At 35.2% G+C, this 22,860-nt stretch overlaps 1 protein-coding gene across 1 annotated transcript; it reads left to right on the top strand.

Moving 5' to 3' along the window:
* Positions 1-298: 298 nt before the first annotated feature.
* Positions 299-22,785, top strand: LOC117331117. Its single transcript, XM_033889712.1, has 13 exons — positions 299-583; positions 2,164-2,312; positions 4,864-5,041; positions 8,218-8,309; positions 8,643-8,780; positions 9,128-9,252; positions 9,893-10,066; positions 10,334-10,535; positions 10,891-10,963; positions 13,451-13,522; positions 13,793-14,737; positions 15,994-17,524; positions 22,677-22,785. Exons 1-13 carry the CDS (start codon positions 331-333, stop codon positions 22,696-22,698), a joined length of 3,954 nt encoding a protein of 1,317 aa, XP_033745603.1. The 5' UTR covers positions 299-330; the 3' UTR covers positions 22,699-22,785.
* Positions 22,786-22,860: the final 75 nt, after the last annotated feature.

Genomic DNA, 22,860 nt, shown 5'->3' on the forward strand with positions numbered 1-22,860 from the left:
TGTTTTTTTGTGCTTTTTGTAAGTTTAATGTGTGCATATGACTCGTGAATATAATCAATAAATGCACTGAATTGGTCTGAAAATGAATATAATTCTGTATTTATATATATCTATAAATTTATTTTTTAGTTCTGCTTCTTTGTGGTTTGGGCGTACACCAGCCATTTGTGATACCGTGTAATCCCATCAGACGGCCTGACAGATGATAGAGTTGTTCCCCTTTGGTCATTTTTTAACCAATGGGAAATGGCTATTTCGCGTGCCTCGAGCTCACGTGTAATCTCGAAACAGACGGAGACATGAAGACACGGAAACGAAAAAACAAAGATTATGGATAACTTGTTTGACAGATTAAATGCATCAACCGAATCTGTCCGATCACATAGAGATGTTTTGAATGGATATCCATTGAAATTTCAGGATGTCAGCGACGGAAAACCTGCGGAACGAGAGAAAGCACATTCCGATGTGAACGTTGACAAGCAAGATGGCGGGAAGGAAACGTCAGTGCAAAAAGCATCAGGAACGAAGGAAGAGCGCCCGTCTTCTTTCGTCATTCCAAAGAAGAAGAGACGCACCACTGGTAATTATTGATAAGTATGAGTTGCAGCCAAAGCAAACATCCGGCTGTCAATGCTAAACGCTGTAAATTTAGAACTGAAAGTTGAAACAATTTCTGGATGCTGATGTTGACTGGTGTATTTCCTTCCACAAACAAAAATAAGAATTTACTTTTCATTTTTAAACGAATTTCTTCTGTGGTAGATCAGTTTTACATTGAGTAAATTGTAAAGCATAGCATCACTATTTTAACTCGATTTATTTAATAGTCTTGTAACCAGCTGTCGAGTCAAATTTTTGGATTTTTTTTCTTGAATGTACATGAGCAGAGGAGCATATAAGGGCTTCATAATGTATGATAGACCTAATGACCCATATAAATCGAAGTTAGAGTCGATATCAATATAAACATATGGGTTTGTAAAGGATGATGATTAGGTAAACCTGTTGGTTCGAATAGGCGGATGGTTCGAACACATATTTTTTTCAATAAAAACAATTTTCTAGCTTTGAACTTTGGTTTATAACTGACACTATTTGGGATAGTCTGAACTTGTCAAATGAAGAACGAAAAGAAGGATTTTTTTGGCAAACTCTGTTGAAAGCTCACAACGAATGGCCCAGTAAAAATACAAAGACTGATCAACAGACGCGTTTAGGTTAATGGATTGTATGTGTGATCATTGCTGTATATCTGTGACAGAAAAAACATTATAATATTTGCCACATATTCAGCGTTGAATTTTTTTACATTGAAAAATACACCTCCCACAAGACAGCTAATTGCAACTTTAAGCCCCAACAATGTTTAAAAATTATATAACATGTGATATCAGTACTCCTGCTGTATGGCACACTAAGAAAGTATCCGTGTATTGTCAACAGTGTTAACTAAGCATTTTGATGATTTAATTGCCACTAGATATCTTTTCATTATTGCCAATCAATGCATTACCTGTGAACCTGCGCATGGGTAATTTTACATTCATCAGATGGATATTTATGTATTTTGAATATCAAAATTTGTAAAATTGAATGCTCTTATACAGTCATTGGGGTATCTTGTTGAACGTTGTCTGATATGGTAGTTAAGTTGAATAGTTGCCAGAATTATGATATTAATTGAATGTATAATTAAAAAAAATTAAAAACAAACAATGTGAAAATACAAACAAACTATGCACTAAAAACAAGCAATTTGATAATAGAAAAATACACTATGGGATTCGAACCCATAACAGTATCACCAGAATTTTGGTAACATACCACTTAGCCCACACGACTGATTTGCCTTGTGGACAGTCTTGTATGTAATTTAAAATTGTTGCATAAACATATAAGCGTATGCAATCCATGTATTACCCTAATGATTATCAACTCATCTTCAATCAATATGCTTATCAAAGTTCAACACGACCGGTCGTTCATGTCGGACATTACATGCAATGTCATGTCGTATAGGCCTAATAAAGTGCCATATTGTCAATGTGTGGAATTGTCTAATCCATTCTGTATTATTTTGTGACCGCTTCCATGTTTGAATTACTGAAAATAAACTTAATAATGAATTCCTTTGTGATAACTAATAAATATTTTCTTCAGATGTTCTGTTTGATGTGAAAGTGAGCTCAAGAGATTTCCAGCATGAGATACTTCCCACTATTACCAAAAGTTATCGCCAGCCACAGTCCAGTTCCAGATTTAGTTATGACCAGGTCAAGTTGGTGCAAAATACATACCTGACAGAGGCTGTAAGTAAAAAATTGCTATATATTTTTATGGGAATTGTTGAAGAAATGTTTGCCTTTGTTGTGACAATAAGTAATGAATTAGCTTTAGTTTACAGATAATTAATTTGACAAAAAATTTGGGGTCAGTGCTGAAATTTGGGTGTTCATGTTTTAAAATAAATGTAAAAAAAAAATCTTCCTTTAAGCGTTACCTTAAATTTAACCCTCAGAACGAAGAGGTTGGCCTATAAGAATTTGATATACCCATAATAAAGCGATATATGAACCTATACCGTCAATTTTGCTGTTTTGTACATATTTTCAGGGTTCACTTCAGCTGTTGCTTGTAAATATGATCATCCTCGATCATTTACTTTCATAGAAAAGGAACATGTTTTTAGGTGCTGTGGAACACAGCCTCCTATAGTTATAATAGCCGACTTTGACAAGAGCAAATTCATTCAAAACTCTTGAGGGAATCAAAATATTGCTTATTTCTATGATAAATCCCAATGAGTTCAAGATGGGACCGGAAATTATTCTTCTAAAAAAAAAGAAACTTATACCGTAACACAGTATCTCCTTCTGCGAAGTATTTGGTTGTAATTTAGTATTTATGATTCATGCTTTTATAAGTTTGAATATATCTGCTTAAAATAAATTGATTATGGAAAAATGACCTGCTTTATCCTTGGGTATTCCAAATTATTTTCTGTGCAAATTATTGCGCTTCCTGTCTGGTTTGTGCGAGGGGAGGTAACTCTTACAGACTCTAGTTGATACAACATTGGAAAGTCACCTCAACTTCAAGCTCTTTGCAATTGATAGTGAAATTACTAATTGTTTCTACATTTGATACTTAAAATTAAAGTAGAATACTTCTGATTGGTTCTTGTGTCATTTCCAAGAAGTAGGCCTACAAAAATGGCCTTGCCCTGCTGCTTGAGCTGTTTGAAGTGATTATGAGGCAAAAACCTAATGTTACCTTGTTTTCATATCTGAGATTATGATAGCATTAGAGAGGTTGCATGATTTAAATCAGTCGATAGTGAAATGCTTGAACAAAGTGTATAGCATGAATGTGTGATTCAACAAATCACCGCAACAGATAAGGTAGGCCCATTCATCAGGAACGAATTAAATTTCAGAGACGAATTTCTTCACGAAAGTTATCAGATATATCTAATCAATACACAGATAGAGAGAGTGAAAAAAAAACTCGGTAAATTGAGTACAATTCAAAGAACTTAAGAACCAAGATATTGAGTATTTCACAGGAATCTTATACATAGGGAATCACGATGTGGTTTATCAAGAAACATGACGAATATCACTGATTAATCAATCTAAGAATTTAATTTAATTATAGTATGCCCATTCAAGTGAGATTTAAAAATGTAATTCTTCAGCGTTCATCACAACTTACACACAACCAGAGCCTTTTTAAAGTAAATTCAATTCTTTAAAATGACATAGACTGTGGTAATAAAATAGAGATACAAAAATTGCATTATTCTGCAGCCTGACACTTTGTTTTGTTGCAACTATATCATACTTGCCAACTTTTTAAAATTCTCATGGGGGAGAAAGTGCGTGAGCGACATTTTTGACCGGAAAACACATTTCACGCGCGACACATTTAGCAAACAAAAACTAAGGGGAGATAATTTGCTATTGGAAAATAAATTCCTTGCATGATCACTTAAGCTTCCTTCCCTCACTGAAAAAAAGGGGGAACAAATTTATTTCAAGCTTGGCCAATGATCTTTTTTATTCAAGTTGGAAAGATAATTATATAAGCAACAAGTTACAAAAAAATAGCTGCAAAATTACATCATTTTTAATTATTTCTGGAAATTATTTAACTCACTGTTCACTCTAAATAAAAGTATTTACTTAGATATGTTATGATAATTACATAGATGTCAGTCAATTAAATGCAAATTATCACAATGATATCACTTTCTATCAAGCTTTCTCTCCATCAGTAAACTTCAAAAGAAAATACCAAATATGTCATGAATGAAATTTCAAATGTTTCCTTTGGATTACAACAAAGACAATAATACAAGAAAAAAAAAAAAAAAGGGGGGGGGGGGGGGGGGGGGGGGGGGGGGGGGGGGGGGGGCTGTACCAGCAGTTGTAATCACTATAGGCTTACAACTCAGTGCTTTGTAGGTGGGGACTGATACTTAAATTCAAAGTTTTAACATGACAGTATTTAGTTTAAGAAAGTGAGTATTTGTGGACATGTTTTTGTCTTTCAAAATGTGAATTGGGAAAGTTTCTGCCAAAATAAGTCTCTGCTAATTGACACTAAGTATGCTGATGATACGGTGATTGAAACGACGTTACCTACCGGCAACCAGGCCTTCGGTCTATATGGTCGTTATTGTGACTATATATCACACACACTTGTGACATTAATAATCATGACATTTTATTTGATACCGAATAGCAGCATTTACATGAGGATTCAAGGCATCAGATAATGAGATGTATAATTTTTGCTGTTACGTAATACAATCGTAAATAATCAATAATTCTAAAAATTGTACATGTATGCTTTCAGTATATGGAAAAAAGAAGAGAGCTGCGTGGGTGTGGATATGTAGAGAAGGAGCTATCAGATAGCTTTGCTTTTCTATGTATGGACTCGGAGAATGAGGATGAGACTGTAAACAAAATCTGCAGAGAGGGTCTTCACATCGGAAACAGTGCAGATTCCTGTTTGGGGCACCCCAAAATGGGTATGTGTGCAGGGATAAAAAAGAAAATACGGTATATGAATATTTATTGAAACCTTTCTACAGGTGTTTATCCAAACCTGAGTCAAACAATCTCAGGGAAAACATGTTTCATAAAAAGAAGTAGACTCTAATGGCCGACCTCTGCTTTAAACGCCCAACCATTTCCTAGTAGACATCTAACTTGTACCTGTAGTCAAACATGCAATTTCTGAGTAGGTACAAAGTGGTTCAGTATACAATGAGTGAATTATTCAGCAATATTAAAGTGATAGGTTCTCACATACTTAATAACTCCCTAGCTGATGTCTAAACCAAACTATTTCCAACTCAACTAATAAAAGGAGGGCAAACTATGAAGGAAAATAGATTGAGTATTAGACAAGGAAGGTTAACACCTTGTGCTTCTTCATTGATTACAGTTCCTGTGTAATCCTCGATAAGTCATATCACATTCTAAAAATGAGAGCTGATGTAGTGACAACAGCACCATCAGGTACAAATATTAAGCATGTCAAACTGTTTTCATTGTCTATTTTTATACGCCTTCAAATTTATGGAAGTATTACAGCGTGATGCCGTCTTTCTGGCGTAAAGTTTTATTCGTGCGACGATCTCATAGAAACTTGGTATACATATAATAATGACAAGAAATAATGCTTTCCTGAAAAGAATCTTGATTCAATAATTTTTGCAAAAGTTGTTTCCCTTTGTTTATTGCAGTATTTGATTTGTTTCTGGATATCTACCTTTTTCAACCAATTTCTTAATAACTTGGACTGTATTATAGTCATGGTATAAAGTTTCCTCCCCATCCCCTCTGCCCCCTAAAAAAAAATTATTGCCCCTTAAATTTCTAGGAGACATGGCTATTTGTTTTCATCAGACTGTTTGAAAATTGAACATACATTGGCCTTGTAGTGAAAGGTGAGATTATAGTATGCTTGCTAACTAATGAAATCCACGGGTCCAGAATGATCATGCAAGTGCTGTAGGCCTCAATCCGCCAGCAATAGCTATAGCTCAGTTTAGGGTGTCAGGGATTGTTTGAAATTTAGCTGTGGCACATGTGGTGCAATCTGGTACATTTTCTGCCAAAAATTCAGCTTTTCAAGCTTGCTAGATGCTTCTTGTATAGACTGATTTTTTTACCTAATGAACCTTGTTAAAAACTTACTAATACAGAAAAACCAGTGGCTAATTCCATCTCTGGTATTATACTACCAGGGTATACATGGTCCTGACTAAATGCTTAAGCATTGTATTGGTCATTCAGGTACATTTCATCAAAACAGTTGTCTTGAAAATTCATCTCAAACTAAAACTCTAGCTTTACTTAGTTCAAAAAGGAATTTTCAAAAAAAAAACAAAAAAAGTCATGGTTTTTATCAGATGTTATTTTTCAGAAACAGAAAGTCTTGAGTGAATTCCGATGTCACCACTTTGAATTCCAACATCCCTAGTTTTTAGCCCACCATCATCAGATGGTGGGCTATTCAAATCGCCTTGCGTCCTTGGTCCGTCCCTTTTGCCCTTGGTCTGTAGTTATGCATATTGCATTTTGGGACCAATCAGAAAACAACATGGCCAACAGGCAGCCATCTTGGATTTCGACAATTGAAGTTTGTTATCGCTATTTCTCAGAAAGTACTGAAGGGATCTTTCTGCATTTTGGGACGAGTCGGAAAACATGGCTGACAGGCAGCCATCTTGAATTTTGACAATTGAAGTTTGTTATTGCCATTTCTTAACGGGATATTTCTGAAATTTAATATGAAGGTTCGCCTTGGTTTGATCAAATTGATGACCTTGACATACTTTCAAGGTCACAGGGGTCAAATAGGCTAAAATCTACACACAACTTCTCAATAACAAAGAGGCCCATAAACTTGATATTAGGCCTGTAGCATGCTGGGGTGAAGGCTACCAAGTTTGTTCAAATGAATGACCTTGACCTACTTCCATGGTAACTGAGGTCAAATAGGCTTTAAACAACTTCTTCTCAAAAACCAAGAGGCCCAGAGACCTTATATTGGGCCTGTAGCATACAGGGGCAAAGGGTTACCAAGTTTGTTAAAATGAATGGCCTTGACCTACATTCAAGGTCATTGGGGTTGAATAGGCTGAAATGTTTTAACGACTTCTCAATAACCAAGAGTACCAAGGAGTTGATATTTGATCTGTAGCATTCTCGGGTGAAGGGTTACCAAGTTTGTTCAAGTGAATAACCTTGACCTCCTTTTAAGATTAGAGGACTCAAGTCTTCAAACACAGGGGTGTAAAAATCCACTTGCCCGGGACAAGTAAGGTTTTTTTATCTCAATTGATTTTATGTTCGATTTCCTGAATTCTGTGTGATAAAGAATTTATCAGAATTACAGTAGTGTAGAAGTATGCTCAAACATATTAAAATCAACAATTAGTAGTTGAATTATGTTTATTTTCCGTGTTAATAATCAAATTTTCGAGGTGGGTAAAGTAGGTCGCTGGTGGCGCTCTGAAGCCTGCTCTTCACAAATGATTTTAAGACTTTTCAAACTGATGAAAATAAAAAACTGCAGCTGAAGTATGAAATAATGCTCTGTAATTACAATTACTGTAATGCTCCACCAAATGTTCTTACTAGACAATGGAAAGATTTTTTTTTTATTTGTAAAACAATCTTTGTTTATGAAAACAGGAAGTTGGATTTGTGTGACTAGTATTCGGAGTGCAATCCGGACCGGAATTCAGGAATTAACAAAAAATAAGAAAAAGAGACAATAATTAATAATTGCAATTTAGATTAAAATTCATATTCTTTTCTTTCAATTATAGATTGTAAATATTTTTTATTTATTTAATATCAAATGAAATTTTTGATATGGTTTAATGGACTTTTTATATATTTTAATGAAACACACTGGAGCAAGTAGAAATTGCATTCGGGCAAGTGGCTTGAAAAATATTTTTACACCCCTGAAACAGCTTCTCAATCAAAACCTCCATGCCAATCAGCCATTTAGGCCCATAAGGCATCTTTCTTTATGATATTCAATGAAGTACACAATCACCAATAATTTAGTCAGATGACAGTTAAGGCCTATTGGCCTCTTGTTGATATATATTGAGATAAACTGAAAGCATCCTTAATGCATCTGTAGCTTGTTCAGTAATATTTTCCTCATATATCATTGCAGGTGTTCATTTATGTAAGCATGCAGACATTTTGAAACCAGTTGGACTAAGTTCAGGCTATACAGGGCATATCATTGTCTTCAAGGTTATAAAGGTACACATTTTACCAATCTTTCCTAGGGTTCCTTATGCTAACTAATACACCTCTGTTAATACCTTGCCAACTATAATTTATTCTATACACTAAAAAATCTGCTATTCTATAGAAAATCATACTTCAGATCATTTTGTTGATAAATATCACAAGGTAAGATAAATGATTTGTATGTTGCTTTTATATGAAAATTAATATATATCGCATTTGAAAATCATACTTAAGAAAGGAAGTCAATAACAGTTGCTGTATCTGTAATGTTTATCAATCTATCAACATATTTTGTGGCATTAATCTGATTATTGTAATTAGAGATATATCTTTTATAATAAGGGAAAGATTAAATTGGTTATGGAAAATAGAAGTGGGAGTAACCTTGAGCCAACACCTAACCATGACTGTCACATATCTTCAACTACTGGGAACGACCTCAGCTCAATGAACCAGCAAAACTTGTACGAGTCAACTCAGGTATGTTATCTGTAACCTTGCTATTAACACTTAACAGTTATATGTATTGAAAAAAAACCATTATTTTGAAAATTGATGAAAGGAAAAGGACATTTTGTCAACTTTGTATCAATTATATGTGATCTTAATGCAGGAATTATTTTAAATTATTGAAAGAGAAAATACATATGCCAATATTTGAGAAATACATTTTCAAACATTGGTTGAATTTTAATGATTTATATGTTAAGATTAGAATTAGCTAACATTGCAATGTGACATTAACAATGTGACAGTTCAATTTTAAACCACTTTTTTTAAGTGGTTGATGAAAAAAAAAGTTTAATTTAGTTAGGAATGTTCTCTAGTTGTACCTGTACGAGTATGGAGATGAAAATGTCCAAGATGTACCACGGAATGTCTGCCCGGTGGCTGTCGTCAGGTTTACATACAATGAAAGTCATAAGGATATCAAGTCTCCAGAAATGAGCAGGTAACTAATTGATTGTGTCAAAGTCTTGAAATAATAAAAGTATTCCTAACAGAATTGTAATGAATTGGAAGAATTGCCTCCTCTTTATCGATGTGATTCCATTGGTGACCACTTTTTGTTCCTTTTATATCAAGTAATTATATGAAGGATATTTTCTAGCCCTGCAAATTTTTTTTATAACGATACTTATATGTGTTTAGAATTTCACAGAAACAATGACAAAATCTTGCACATGCAGCATTCAATCACTTGTGGTTTAGATGAATAGGTAACATACACATGCATGTTGAAATGTTTTTAATTGATTAATTCAAAATGAATTCATCACAGTTGGAATTCCGGAGAGAGGTAAAACCTAATTAATTATTAATACATTCAGTTATCTTCCTGTTTTGTGATTTTTCTTTCCCCAAATCAAAGCTGTAAGGCCCCACTCCCAAAGTAGTGGAAAAAAAGCCCTGAATCTCTAAGATTCTTAAAATTCCTATAAAAATCTTATAGATTTAACTCTGGATGGAAATAAATATTTTCTGGTTTGCTGTTGTGATGTGAAATCCATTTTAAAAACTCCTCAATTTAAATGGTAAATCTTTATAAGAAAAAAGTACAATTATTATTCCTAACATTTGTTGAAATGCAGTCCAAAGTTTCCAATGCGGTCGCCACTGTCAGTGAAACCGGTGCAAAGCTCTCCACAATTAAAGGGGGAGGAGCAGAAATTTGTGGTTTGGAGTGGTCATCTAACAGTCAAAGGTTTATATGCCTGCTCAGTAGAAATGATTTCTCAAGCTGGACCTGCCAAGCCATCCAGAATGTAAGTATTCCATTGCCTTAAAACATCAATTTAATCAGTCGTTCTGAAACAAAATGCAAATTCATAATCATCAGTTATATTTGGAAAAGCTTTGCAATGTAGTCAATCAATTACATATTTGGTTAACTGCTTATTGCTGAATTATTGCTAAATATATGTACATGCATGATCAGAAGCAGTTGCACTAGATTCAGTTTAGGTCTGTGACTGACTTTATTATAAGTCTGATGTTGATGTTAGTCATTCTGAGTATCTCCCATTCAACAGTGGTAAGGGAATCAACGTCACACATAAGATGCCGATAGCCCAGGCGAGGAAGAAATATCTCCAGAGAGTAACATCGTTAGACAGACAACGTGAGGGATACTGGAATGGTTACTATGTAAATGTGTGTGAGCTACACCCTGTCAAACCTGAGGGAAAATCACACTTCCAGAAGGTTATGAACTACCTTGGAAAACACAACTGTGTAAGTGTCTCATACACAGAGGTGAACAATTTTTTCAAGTACTTACACTTTGGTCCCAACGATAATTGTTTTGTTCTGTTGTGTGTAATAAAAAATCTTAACCCTAATTCTTGGACTGAAAAAAAATCAAATGAAGATGAGATATGAAAATAATTCAGTTTTGAAGAATTTGATATGGTCAGAAAGAGAAACCATATACTCTGATTAGAAATAGTTTTGCATTTACAAGTTAATGATTGTAATCTTAATTTCAGGCATAATGTAAAAGTAAATACAATGCTTGTTGAATTGTTTTCAATGTCGTACATTTTCATAATAATGGTTTATAATACCCTAGTCATGTGTCTATCTGTAGGTTGCCATTAGAAAACTTGAGAAGGATGTAGTGTTGCTTCTACTGACAGCAAGTGAGCTAACATTCCAGCTGGGTAAGTTACTTTATCTCTTAAATACCTTTTCTAGGTTCAGAAGAGAAAAAAATGTGATTATACCCCCGCAATGAAGTTGAGGGGGGGGGGGGGGGGTATACTGGAATCAGGTTGTCTGTCCAGCCATCCTTCCGACACATATTGTCCGGACAACTCCTCCTAAACCGGTGTGCTGATTCCAATGACACTTCACACAAATAGAGAGAACCATGTGTAGATGTGCATGTAGCTGTTTAAATTCCACAATTTTGGTTGCCATGGTTACATGGCAACAAAAATTTGGAATGTAAACAAGTTGAACGTTATCAGTTTCTGGCAAAGCTCTGGATTTATAAGGTGATTGATTTAAAGTTATGAATTAACTTAGTACTGATATATCATTTCAAATTTTGTTTGATGTTAATCAAGCCGTTATACATCATATTACACCTTAATATGGCAACTTGCTCAAGTAAGGGGCCACGGTGGCCGAGTGGTTAAAGTGTCCCGACACTTTATCACTAGCCCTCCACCTCTGGGTTGTGAGTTCGAAACCTACGTGGGGCAGTTGCCAGGTACTGACCGTAGGCCGGTGGTTTTTCTCCGGGGAAATCCGGCTTTCCTCCACCTCCAAAACCTGGCACGTCCTTAAATGACCCTAGCTGTTAATAGGACGTTAAACAAAAATAAACCAATTGCTCAAGTAAGATCATATGTGTGCGGAACATGTGTGGCTCAGCAAAGATAAATCCACGTAAATGCTGATGAATAGATAGATCTATACAATTTTAGGAATTAACCATCAAAATAACTACTTATTTCTTTGATTTTTTGTTCAATATTTATCTAAAAAAATAATATATATTTTAGTATTAAAATTATAATCCTGCTGTCAAAGGAAATGACAATTACAAATCTCAATTCACATTCATGACATCCATGTATCTGATCAGCAAAGGCTTGTTCCTGCAAATACTGCGCAGTTGAACATCTAGGCTATTCAAATTGTCCGCCCGTAAACAAATATTGTTATCCCTATTTCTTTAAAAGTACTGGAGGTATTCCTCATACTTCATGTATAGATTTTTCTTTGTCCTTTTTTGTGCCAATTCAATATAGACATTTGATCAGAAAAACAAAATGGCGGCCAGACGGTCATCTTGGATTTTGAAAATTGAAGTTTGTTATCGCTATTTTTTTGAAAAGCACTGAAGGGATATTCCTCAAACATCATGTGTAGTTACCCCTTGGTCCCTTGTTGTGCCAATTGAATTTAGATTTTTGATCAGAAAAACAAACTGGCTGACAGACAGCCATCTTGGATTTTTTGAATTGAAGATTGTTATCGCTATTTCTTGAAAATACTGGAGGGATATTACATAAACGTCATGTGTAAGTTCCTCTTTGTCCCTAGTTGTGACAATACAATTTATAGAGTTTTGATCAGGAAAACAAAATTGCGGACAGGTGGCCATCTTGGATTTTGAGAATAGAAGTTTGTTATCTCTATTTCTTGAAAAGTACTTGAGGGATATGAATCAAACTTCATATGTTCCACTTGTTCATGTCATCAGATTATTAAGAGGAAAAAAGACAGAAGGAAAAAAAAAAGAGAAGATCAGTTTGACAGAACCAATAACGATTATTCAGTGGTTGGTGCCAAGATCCCTCTTTGATTTCTTGTTTCACTTATCAGTTTGATGAATAAAAGTGCACACTATCTGCCCATATTTATGGTAATTCATTTTATTATATCTTTTTAAAGCTTGAAGTATGGCAAAGCATATTGCAATCAATTATGTAATTCAAAATTTGAAATATCATTAAGTTTGAATGGCTAATTTGATTGTTTTCAGTGCCTGACACATTTTGAAGAAGAAAAAAAATTTTGCATTCCTGAATTCCTTGTCTGGACATCTGTCCTGATTAGTAGTCATACTATATTCATAACGGACACATTCTTTCACTGGCAAATATCTGTCCTAATGTCTCAAAAATAATATAAATTTTAGTTTAACATTAAGTTGACCATTTATGCTTTTTTTTCATATTTTTCAAGCAAATTTAATGTTTTTATCAATCAAAACTTTCTGAAAATCATCTGAATGGCTAGAACCTCTTTTTTCCCTTATCCACTCTCGATTTTCTAGAGATAAAGTTTCATTCTTTTTTGGGTGTTATCAGAGAGAAAAATGGAATGAAAATATTTTTTTTATCTTTTAATGTGGATCGGTAACATTGATTCTTCCTGTTTCTTCTTGATTATGACTTTTGCTTTGTTTTAAAAATTAAAAAGTATCAGTATTTGGGACACAGAAATGAGGATCGTTAGTCTGTCTCACAGGTGGTCACTTAAATCAGGTCCCTAATATTATAATAGTAAATAACTTTGGGAGGAAAAAATACGGTCGCATTTAAAAGGGGGTTACTTAATTCAGGTGGTCACTAAGGCTGGTTTGACTGTACATCAACAAAACAGAGATTAAATGTTCAGCATTAATTTTTCAGGGTTAACAAAGCCTCATCAGTACCCTGTGATTTTGTACAGCATATTTCTCTCCAGGACTTCCAGGAAACATGGTATGAAATGTAAAATATTAATTTAAATGTTTTTAAAATTACATTTTTTGTGCAAATATATATATTAAATTCATAACTGAGAGATAATTATAGCTTTTAACTATTGAACAACTAGAGTGTTGTCATATCCATCCAAATGGTCCAGTTCATTTGGATGTCTGTCCTGTTTAAAGACATTAAACTTTGGATTCCCTTGATAACAGTATTTAGATCAGATTGGTATGATTCCTTTTCATTCACATTGAAGTACAATTATTTTTTTCTTCACAGGAGCTGTACAAACAGATCCTTTGGTCCAGACTTCAGCACCAACTTGCTTACCGTCCAGTTTTGGCTCTGATCCCCACCTTAGAGAAAAGACGAAGCCTCTTCACATCAGTCTCTCAATCTCTCAAACTGTGCCACATCTATCGGACAGCATAACAAATTCCACTGTAGTCAGTCCTAATAACACTTACCCTGGTCTTGTCTGTGGACAGATGCCCCCACCTCCCTCTCCGACTAAAGGGTTGAGGTCAACTACAAGAGTTTCTCCAGTGGTGGGGGTAGCTCCAAAGAGATGGGAAGTATCTTCTCCACCCCCAGCTTTCGACCCCAGCCAGCCTCCTCCACCACTGACACCTCCAGTAATGGCACCTACCTCTCCGATCCAAGGTCTAATATCGCCAGTGCATGCTCCCTTATCACCACTTAATCATTGGGCTTTGATCCCTCCTCCTCCTCCCCCTCCTACCCCACCTCCTCCTCCTCCTCCCCCTCCTACCCCACCTCCAATGACTCCAACCCAGGATCTAACTCCAGATAGTCCTCATTTTGCACAACCCATGGACATGGTCCTTTCTACATACAGTCCCATAAAAAGCCCAGTTACAAGTCCCATGACCCATTCACTATCTCCTTCCCAGCCTTTGCAGTACTGTCTACCCATGACTGGGCCAGCACATTCAAGTGGAGGTCTCAAAGATCCAAGAGACCATCCAAGAGACCCAAGGGAAAAATCCAGAGATCCAAGACATAGCAGAGACTACGCAAGGAGCCCCAGAGAGCATGCAAGGGATCCACTGTCAGGCTACATGTCCCCTGTGTCAGTGCACCGTGACCCTACCTTAGGTGGAGAGAAAAGCCCAACATCATCAGGTCCATTCACCTCTAGTCCACATCATCCTTCCCAGCCTCCTCCAAAGCTTCAGACTCCTCCTCCTTCTCCAAGACATGGTGATTGTATATTATCAAGCTCCTATTAACCATCTTTACTAGTACAGTATTTTATATGTAATTGCTTTTTGTGTCGCCGGTGTCGGCGTCGTCCGGAAAATGGTTTTCGTGCGATAACTTTAGTAGTTTAGAACAGATTAATTCGAAACTTCATGGGAAGGTTCATTACCATGATAGCTCGGACAAGTTCGATAACCAAAATTATTCGCACCTTTTTAAAAGAGTAATAGCCCTTTAATTTTTTGCGAAAATGGTTTCCACTCAATAACTTGAATAATTATTACAGGATTAATTTGAAACTTCATGGGAAGGTTCGTTACCATAATACTGTGGACAAGTTCGTTAACCAAATTTATTCGCACCATTTTAAAAGAGTTATGGCCCTTTAATTTTTTGCGAAAGTGGTTTCCACTCAATAACTTGAATAATTATTACTGGATTAATTTGAAACTGCATGGGAAGGTTCGTTACCATAATACTGTGGACAAGTTCGTTAACCAAATTTATTCGGACCTTTTTAAAAGAGTTATAGCCCTTTAATTTTTTTGCGAAAATAGAATGTTCGTTACCATAATACTGTGGACAAGTTTGTTATTGTTTTTTTTTATTCAAGTCCTAGTTTTAAAGAGTTATGGCCCTTTAATTACTGGAATTAATTCAAAATTTCATGGGAAGTCTTTCGCAAGTTTTTAAAAGAGTTATAGCCATTTATTTTTTTCCGAAAACGGTTTCTATATTTTAATGGATTAATTCAAAACTTCATGCTGAGCTAGTATTGCTTGTTTTTTTATTCAAGTCCTAATTTTAAAGAGTTATGACCCTTTAATTATTCGCATACACAGGCGACACCTCCACTTCCGTGGAATTCTTGTCTATTTGACTACAATATTGGGGGGTGGGGGGTTAATATGTTCAATCAGTATTATTCCTTATGAAGCAATGACCAATATCAATTATGTTATAATTTGAAAAAAGAAACATTGATGACTTATTTGGTAGATTAGACAATTCGTTAGAATACTACTCCTGAAACATAAAATAGCCCATTATGAATTGACATGTCTACAATATACTTCTACCAGGTACAAAAATGATATTAATTTGATGCAAAGTTCTTAAACACCACAAATATGCTTAATAGGTACGAGTACAGGTAAACTATTATATTTAGAGTTCCTATGATAAGAGCTAAAATTGGGATAGTTATACTTTTTTTATACATGCTATTTATTCTTTTATGTTCTTATCTTCCTCAGAATTGCAAGGACCACAATTTGAATCTCCAAGGCATTTTTCCAGTTACCCACCTAAAACCAGTCTGCTAATTTCCGATCAGATGAAGTCTGAATTCAAAAAGCAAGCAAAAACACTAGAATCAATAGCACAACGAAATTGGAACAAGTCTCGAACACCAACAAATCAATCAAATTGTCTATTTAGTATGAGTTCTGACAGCGAGTCCGAGATGTCCGATTCAGAGATGAATAGGATTGTTAAGCGACTCGGCATACCAACAGATGAATCTATGGACACAGAAGGCAGTACCAAGGGTAGCCCTAGCAAACCATTATCTGAAGTCCGCTGCATTGAAGAGGTTACAGATATGAAAGAACTTCTGAATAAACGTTTGGACAAACAAGCAGAAAAAAAGACAGAGAAAATTAAAGATTCGAAGAAACAGGAGGCTGAAGCGATGCTCCAGTTACTGAATAGTGCAGTTTGTGATAAAAATCGGCAACATAAAGGAAAGGTTGGAGCAGAGTGTACTCAGAAACTAACAACTTTTTCAGTGAAACCTTTGCCTAATAAAAAGAATCCGGAGATAAAAGGTTTAAAGACATCTACAGACAAAATCAAAACCTCAAAAAGAGATAAAGTAAATTCCAAAACACCGAAAGAACCCTGTCATACTCACAGTGAGTCAACAAAGCAAAGAAGCTCTAAGAAGGAAGAGCACAAATTAATCCAGTCTGGAAAGTCAATAGCTGTGACAGAAAGCAAGTGTAAAACAACAAGTGGTAGCCAGAAACAGATCAACATCCCAAAAACTTCTGACAAAAAATCTTTCCAGTCACAGCAGGAAGCCAGTTCTTCAACAAGCACTTGTCATGGAAGGATCTTCGAGAAAACAAAAGAACAGAAATCTACTAAAAATCGGTCAAGGACATCTAGTATAAGTTCACAAAGTGGTCACAGTTCAAATAAAGAGAAAAAATCTGTGACAAAAACTACTGCAATGAAGTCTTCAAAAAAGACTGAGCCAATTGATGGAAAAGCTGAGAGACTTAAAACTTTTGCAGAAAAGTATAATGAGTCTTGCAAACTACTGCAAAATCACGACCAAAAGACTTCAAAGACTTCAAAACCAACAACAACATCGAGTATTAAAGGTACTCCAGTGACAGTGATGGACATGTCTTTACCACTGATAACAGACAAATCACAAGTTCCAAAATCATTCCACCCAGAACAAAATCTGCAATCAAAAGTGAAAAACTCATCCAACAAGATACGGGCTCGTGCTTACAGTTCTAGTGAAATAGAAAATAGTCATAAAGTTAGTGAAGAACATTTGAACAGTGCCCCAAAGAAAGCCAAACTGGACCCCACCGTCAGCATTGAAAAATCCAGTTCATGGAATAAAGTTAATTCAGGTGCATCAAAAAAGACTGTTCCTGTGGTTGGTGAGAAACAACAGACCAATGAAAAGAAACTGTCCTTCAAGATCAAGGGACCAAAATCTTTACTGAAGAAAGATCCACTTAGTATCAACAAGGGAGGCAAAAGGTATTTATTATATACTTCAGCTTTTCTCGCTAACTAATATAACACAGTGGAGTGTTGTATAAGCTTTACTTATTTAGAAAAAAACGTGTACATTTACTATCAACACTAAGCTTACTTGTGATAAATGCATTAAACATGTACTCGTTACAGCCATACTAACTTTTATTGAAGTTTTGTCTGGATATCTAATAACCATGTATATTCTTTTTTAAAAGAAAGGAAATTAACTTCTTGTTTATGCCTTCTGGTATATGTAAACAAGAAATAAAAACTTGATATTTTCCCTGGTAGACCTGCAGACTATGTTAGAACAATTTGCTGATAACTTAATAAAGGGAAATATGAGTTTATTAATTACCTGTACAAAACTTATTGTCATGAGACTTCATTTCTTTCCTCTTCATTTGATTTTGACAATTTGAATGATTTTCATTTCAAATGGATACTTTTGTCCAAAAAAAAAATAAAAAATAAAGTTGACAGTCATTTTAGATGGTATTCAGTGCACTAACTTGCTTGTTGGATTTGTTCAAATATAAATATGCGTTTAATCATCACTCATTCAGAAGTCTAAAGTGTGGAAAATCATCATCATCATCATCATCATCGGCCTCATCATCATCTGCAAAAAGAACAGATGCAGTCAAAGAAAAACGAAAGATAAAATCATGGGTTGGCACAAATCGAGAAAAGTGCTCAATAGAAGGTGACATAAGAGCATCTTTCGGTTACTTGTTCACACTCATCCAAGTTCATACTCATCCAGGTTCAATGAGTTCATACTTACCTGTGTTTTTACTAATCATGTTTTGAACATGTTTTAATTACTTTCATAACTTAACGTTGATTTACTAACAATTTGTTTGATATTTATTTACTAACAATCTGTTTGGATTATCATGCTTGGTCTACTTTATGCTTACAGCAAACTTTTTTATTAAATAGAGATCTATGCATGTGGTTACTGGTTAGTATAGAATCAGTGTGTATTATTTTAACAAATGTTGATTTTTGACATTACTATTTATCCTCAAATAAGCTCACATTCTGGTGTAAAAAAATAGTATTGAAATTTGGAGAGGACTTAAGTGTGAACCACTTTCAGCATACTATTGGTGATTCTTCAATTTTACAATGGAGAAGGGGGCTTATTTGTGGGCAGGGTCTTATTTGCAGATAAATATGGCAGGATTATTGTAATACTATTTGCCACAATTAGATGAATTCACTGAGTCAAAGTAACAGTTGACACATCCTTGTAGGGTAGACTGAGGGATTCTCCAATCATGAAAATTTCATTACATTTAATTCAAATTTCATTAAATTATATCAACATGGACATTACCATTCATTGAGGTAACATCAATAATATGAGATGCCCAATTGGGAAAGCGAAACTAAAATGCATTCGCTTAGTTTTCACCAGATCTGTTGAAATTTTGTGACAATGATCAGTGCAACACCGAGTTGTGCCCCATGAAATGATTTAGCTTCAAAGGTCAAGGTCACTGTTATTATAAATAGAAAAGCAGTTTCCGTTCATTAAGTTTCCTGGGGAATATCATACTCAAACATCCTACAGTGTTAACAGTGCTTGCATATTAGTTCACCTGGTCCAAAGGACCAAGGTGAGCTTATGCCATACCGTGGCATGTGGCATCCGTCTTCCATCTGTCGTCTGTCTGTCAACAATCGACTACTTCTTCACAACCGCTCAACAGAATTTGACCACATTTGGTCAGAAGCATCCTTATAGGGTAGGGATTCAAAATTGTACAAATGGTGGGACTGACCCAATGGGGGCATGAGGGGCGCAGCCAAAAGGGGTCAATTTGGCTAAATTGATATAAACAACTTCTTCTCTGAAACTAAGCAATGGATATCGATCGCTCATATTTGACTGGTAGCATCCTTATGGGGTAGGGATACAAAATTGTACAAGTACAAATGGTTGGGCTGACCCTCGGGGCTGACGGGGGGGAGGGGCCACAAGGGGTCAATTTAGCAAAATTGATATACCGTATATGACCTAAAAAGGGTGCCCCTACCTTCCCCCCCCCCCCAAAAAAAAATCTTTGACTGAGTGTCAAAATGGTGTTCAAAAGAAATAGTTCATGTGGAATGTTTGGCTACTTTATGTGTTCAATTTTCTTAAGCAAATTAAATCATTGGAACAAAAGTTTTCGCCACATTTTGTCTGCTGAAGTATTCCTACAGATGTCAGTGCAAAGTGTACCCGAAACTAAACACACATACAAATAATGAATATAACTTACCATCTTTATTTGAAGATAAAGTAAAAGACTTAATTCATGTTGTTAACTAACTGTTGTCCAGAACAGAAAGCTAGTAAAAGACATTGTAAATCAATTATTAGGTCAAAGAAAACGATGTCTGATATGATCTGGGAAATCACCTGTGTCTATAAATAGAACACAAAATAGTTTCATTTGAACATAAATGGTGGAACACACGTTCTCTGGTCTAAAGAACAACTGGCATGGTTTACAAGTTTACAGGAATATTGAAGTGATATTTAAGCTTAATATATGATAATGAATAGATATCTTCATCTGGAATATTTTTATGACTGAATATTTTACCGTTTCAACAGCCTTTGGTATTCTGCTATAAGGTATAATCTGTTTCATAAAACTTCAGAATAACGAATTTTAATGTCAATTACCCGCACCCTGAGCCCTTATTAGGTCATATACAGTAAACAACTTCTCTGAAACTAAGCAATGGATATCACTCATATTTGATTGATAGCATCCTTATGAGGTAGGGATCCAAAATTGTACAAATGGTGGGACTGACCCCCCAGGGGCTGAGGGGCAGGGCCAAAAGGGGTCAATTTAGGCTATATTGATGTAAACGACTTCTTCTCTGAAACTTAACAATGGATATCGCTCATATTTGACTGGTAGCATATTATGGGGTAGAGATTCAAAATTGTACAAATGGTGAGATTAAACCTTTAGGGCCTTGAGGGGCAGGGCCAAAAGGGGACAATTTGGCTAAATTGATATGGAAGGCCTCTTCTCTGAAACTAAGTAATGGATATCACTCATATTTGACTGGTAGCATCCTTATGGGGTAGGGATTCAAAGTTGTAGAAATAATGAGGGCAGACCCCCCGGGGGCTGAGGGGCGGGGCCAAAAGGTGTCAATTTTGCTTAATTAATATAAACAGCTTCTTCTCTGCAACTGAGCAATGGACATCGCTAATGTTTGTCTGGTAACATCGTTATGGGGTGGGGATTCAAAATTGTAAAAATGGTGGGACTCCCCCTGGGGGCCTGAGGGGTAGAAAAGTGGTCAGTTGGTCTAAATTGCTATAAACAATTAGTTGTCTGGAAGTAAGCGATGCATGAATATCTATCATATTTGACTGGTATCATCCTTATTGGGTAGTGGTTCAAAATTGTACAAATGGTGGGGCTGACCCCCTGAATGCCTATAAGAGGTGGGGCCAAAAGGGGTCCATTTGGCAATATTGATATTAATGACTTCTTTTCTGGAACTAAGCAATGTATGGCATTGATTTTTCTGTGGTAACATCCCAAGGAGGCTGGGATTCAAATTTATATAAATAATGGGGCTGACAATATGATACACCAACAAATAAAGCTATTAGCAAATGGAACATAAACATTATTTTGATGTTTGATCAAATAAACCAGGTGAGCGATACAGGCACCTTGGCCTCTTGTATTAGGATTGCTTTTCAGCTTCACAGGTTAAAGGTTAAGTAAGATTCTCTCTGAAAATCTAGTTCCTGTGGGCCAATCACATATATGTGATACTTTTATGAAGATAATAAGTGAATTTTGTGGCGGTTTTAAGGAAATTTAACATAAAATAAGAGAGTTTTTCGAGAATGATTGAATTAGCGATGTTTTAGAAATTTCAAATGTATTTTACATAGTTTCTTAGTCTTTTATTTTAATACTGAATATGTTACACAATAATTTCATCAAATATAGGAAAATCTATAATAATAATAATACCAGTAAAGTAAGGTTATGCCATGATGCAGTTTCCGGCATCTGTCTATTGTCAAGTTATCGTTTTAAATATCTTATTCTCAATAACTAAGCTAAGACCTACCATATTAGATTGCTACATCAAACCCTCGGAGTCAAACAAATGTAACAAACAAAAAGAAAAACAAAAATTACCAGATCATGGCCATATTCAAGAATACAATGGTAATTTGGTTGATAAAACTGAAAGGCCTGGATTCATTTTACATTATTTAAGTGATAGGGGCTTGGATAAAGCCCAACAAAATTTGCATACAGACATTACTAGGATATCGATGCATGGTAAAATGAGTCAAATTTGTCAACAAGTTTGTTCAATCGGATGGCGCCCCTTAACTTAAGTTTGTTCAATCGGATGGCGCCCCTTAACTTACTTTAGTTGTCACAGGGGTCAAATGTGCTAACATCTTAGAATGACTTCCCAATTACCAAGAGGCACAGGGTTGTTATATTTAACCAATAGCATGCTGGGATGGAGGGATATCCAAGTTCGATCAAGGTCACTAAGGTACATTCAAGGTCATAAGAAGTTTGAATTTGAGATTGAAACCCATGACGCAATTCAACTTTATAAGTCAATTGTTAAGTAAATTTTTCTATTCAAGAGCTTTATAAAAGGAGAGTGGTTCTTTCATACCCATGGGTCCTCTTGTAGTTATGCATGTTGAATTTGGTGTTATCAGAACAGATTCATTTCCATAAATTTATCAAAACTGTTGGGGGGAAGAGAAGACAAAAAAATGAGAAAATGAAATGAAATGAAAAAACAAACTTGCATTGGAAGGAAAAAAAAAAAATCATACAATAATGAATGCCAAGATGAGGTCCTGTGATATTTTCTGTAGATATTGAGCACCTTTTACAGCATTAATCACTTTAGGCTACAATTTGTAATTGTTGTACATAAAATATGGAAAAGATCAACAACAAAAATAAGCCCCGAGATACTACAAACTATAGAATCAGAATTGAGGTTAGTGTTCTTTAACTGGAGTTGAATCACAGGGTTTTATTCAAAATAAATGCAATGATTATTTGTTTTAATAAAGTGTATATATAAACAATATAAATAATGACTATCTCTATATCATTTTTCATTTCAGATGTCCTGCCTGGGTTGTATAGCTCAGATAAATGCAAGTTGGGAAGGATTCCCAAGTTATCAAAGATACCGAAAAAAGGACAAAAATCTTCAAAAACTGATTCTGCTTCTCCGTTTTGTACTCATAAAATACAATCTTCTGCTGATGTCAATATATCTGACATCATCAACTCATCTGATGTAGA

This window comes from Pecten maximus, chromosome 7 (assembly GCF_902652985.1).
Source record: "Pecten maximus chromosome 7, xPecMax1.1, whole genome shotgun sequence".
Lineage (NCBI taxonomy): Eukaryota > Metazoa > Mollusca > Bivalvia > Pectinida > Pectinidae > Pecten > Pecten maximus.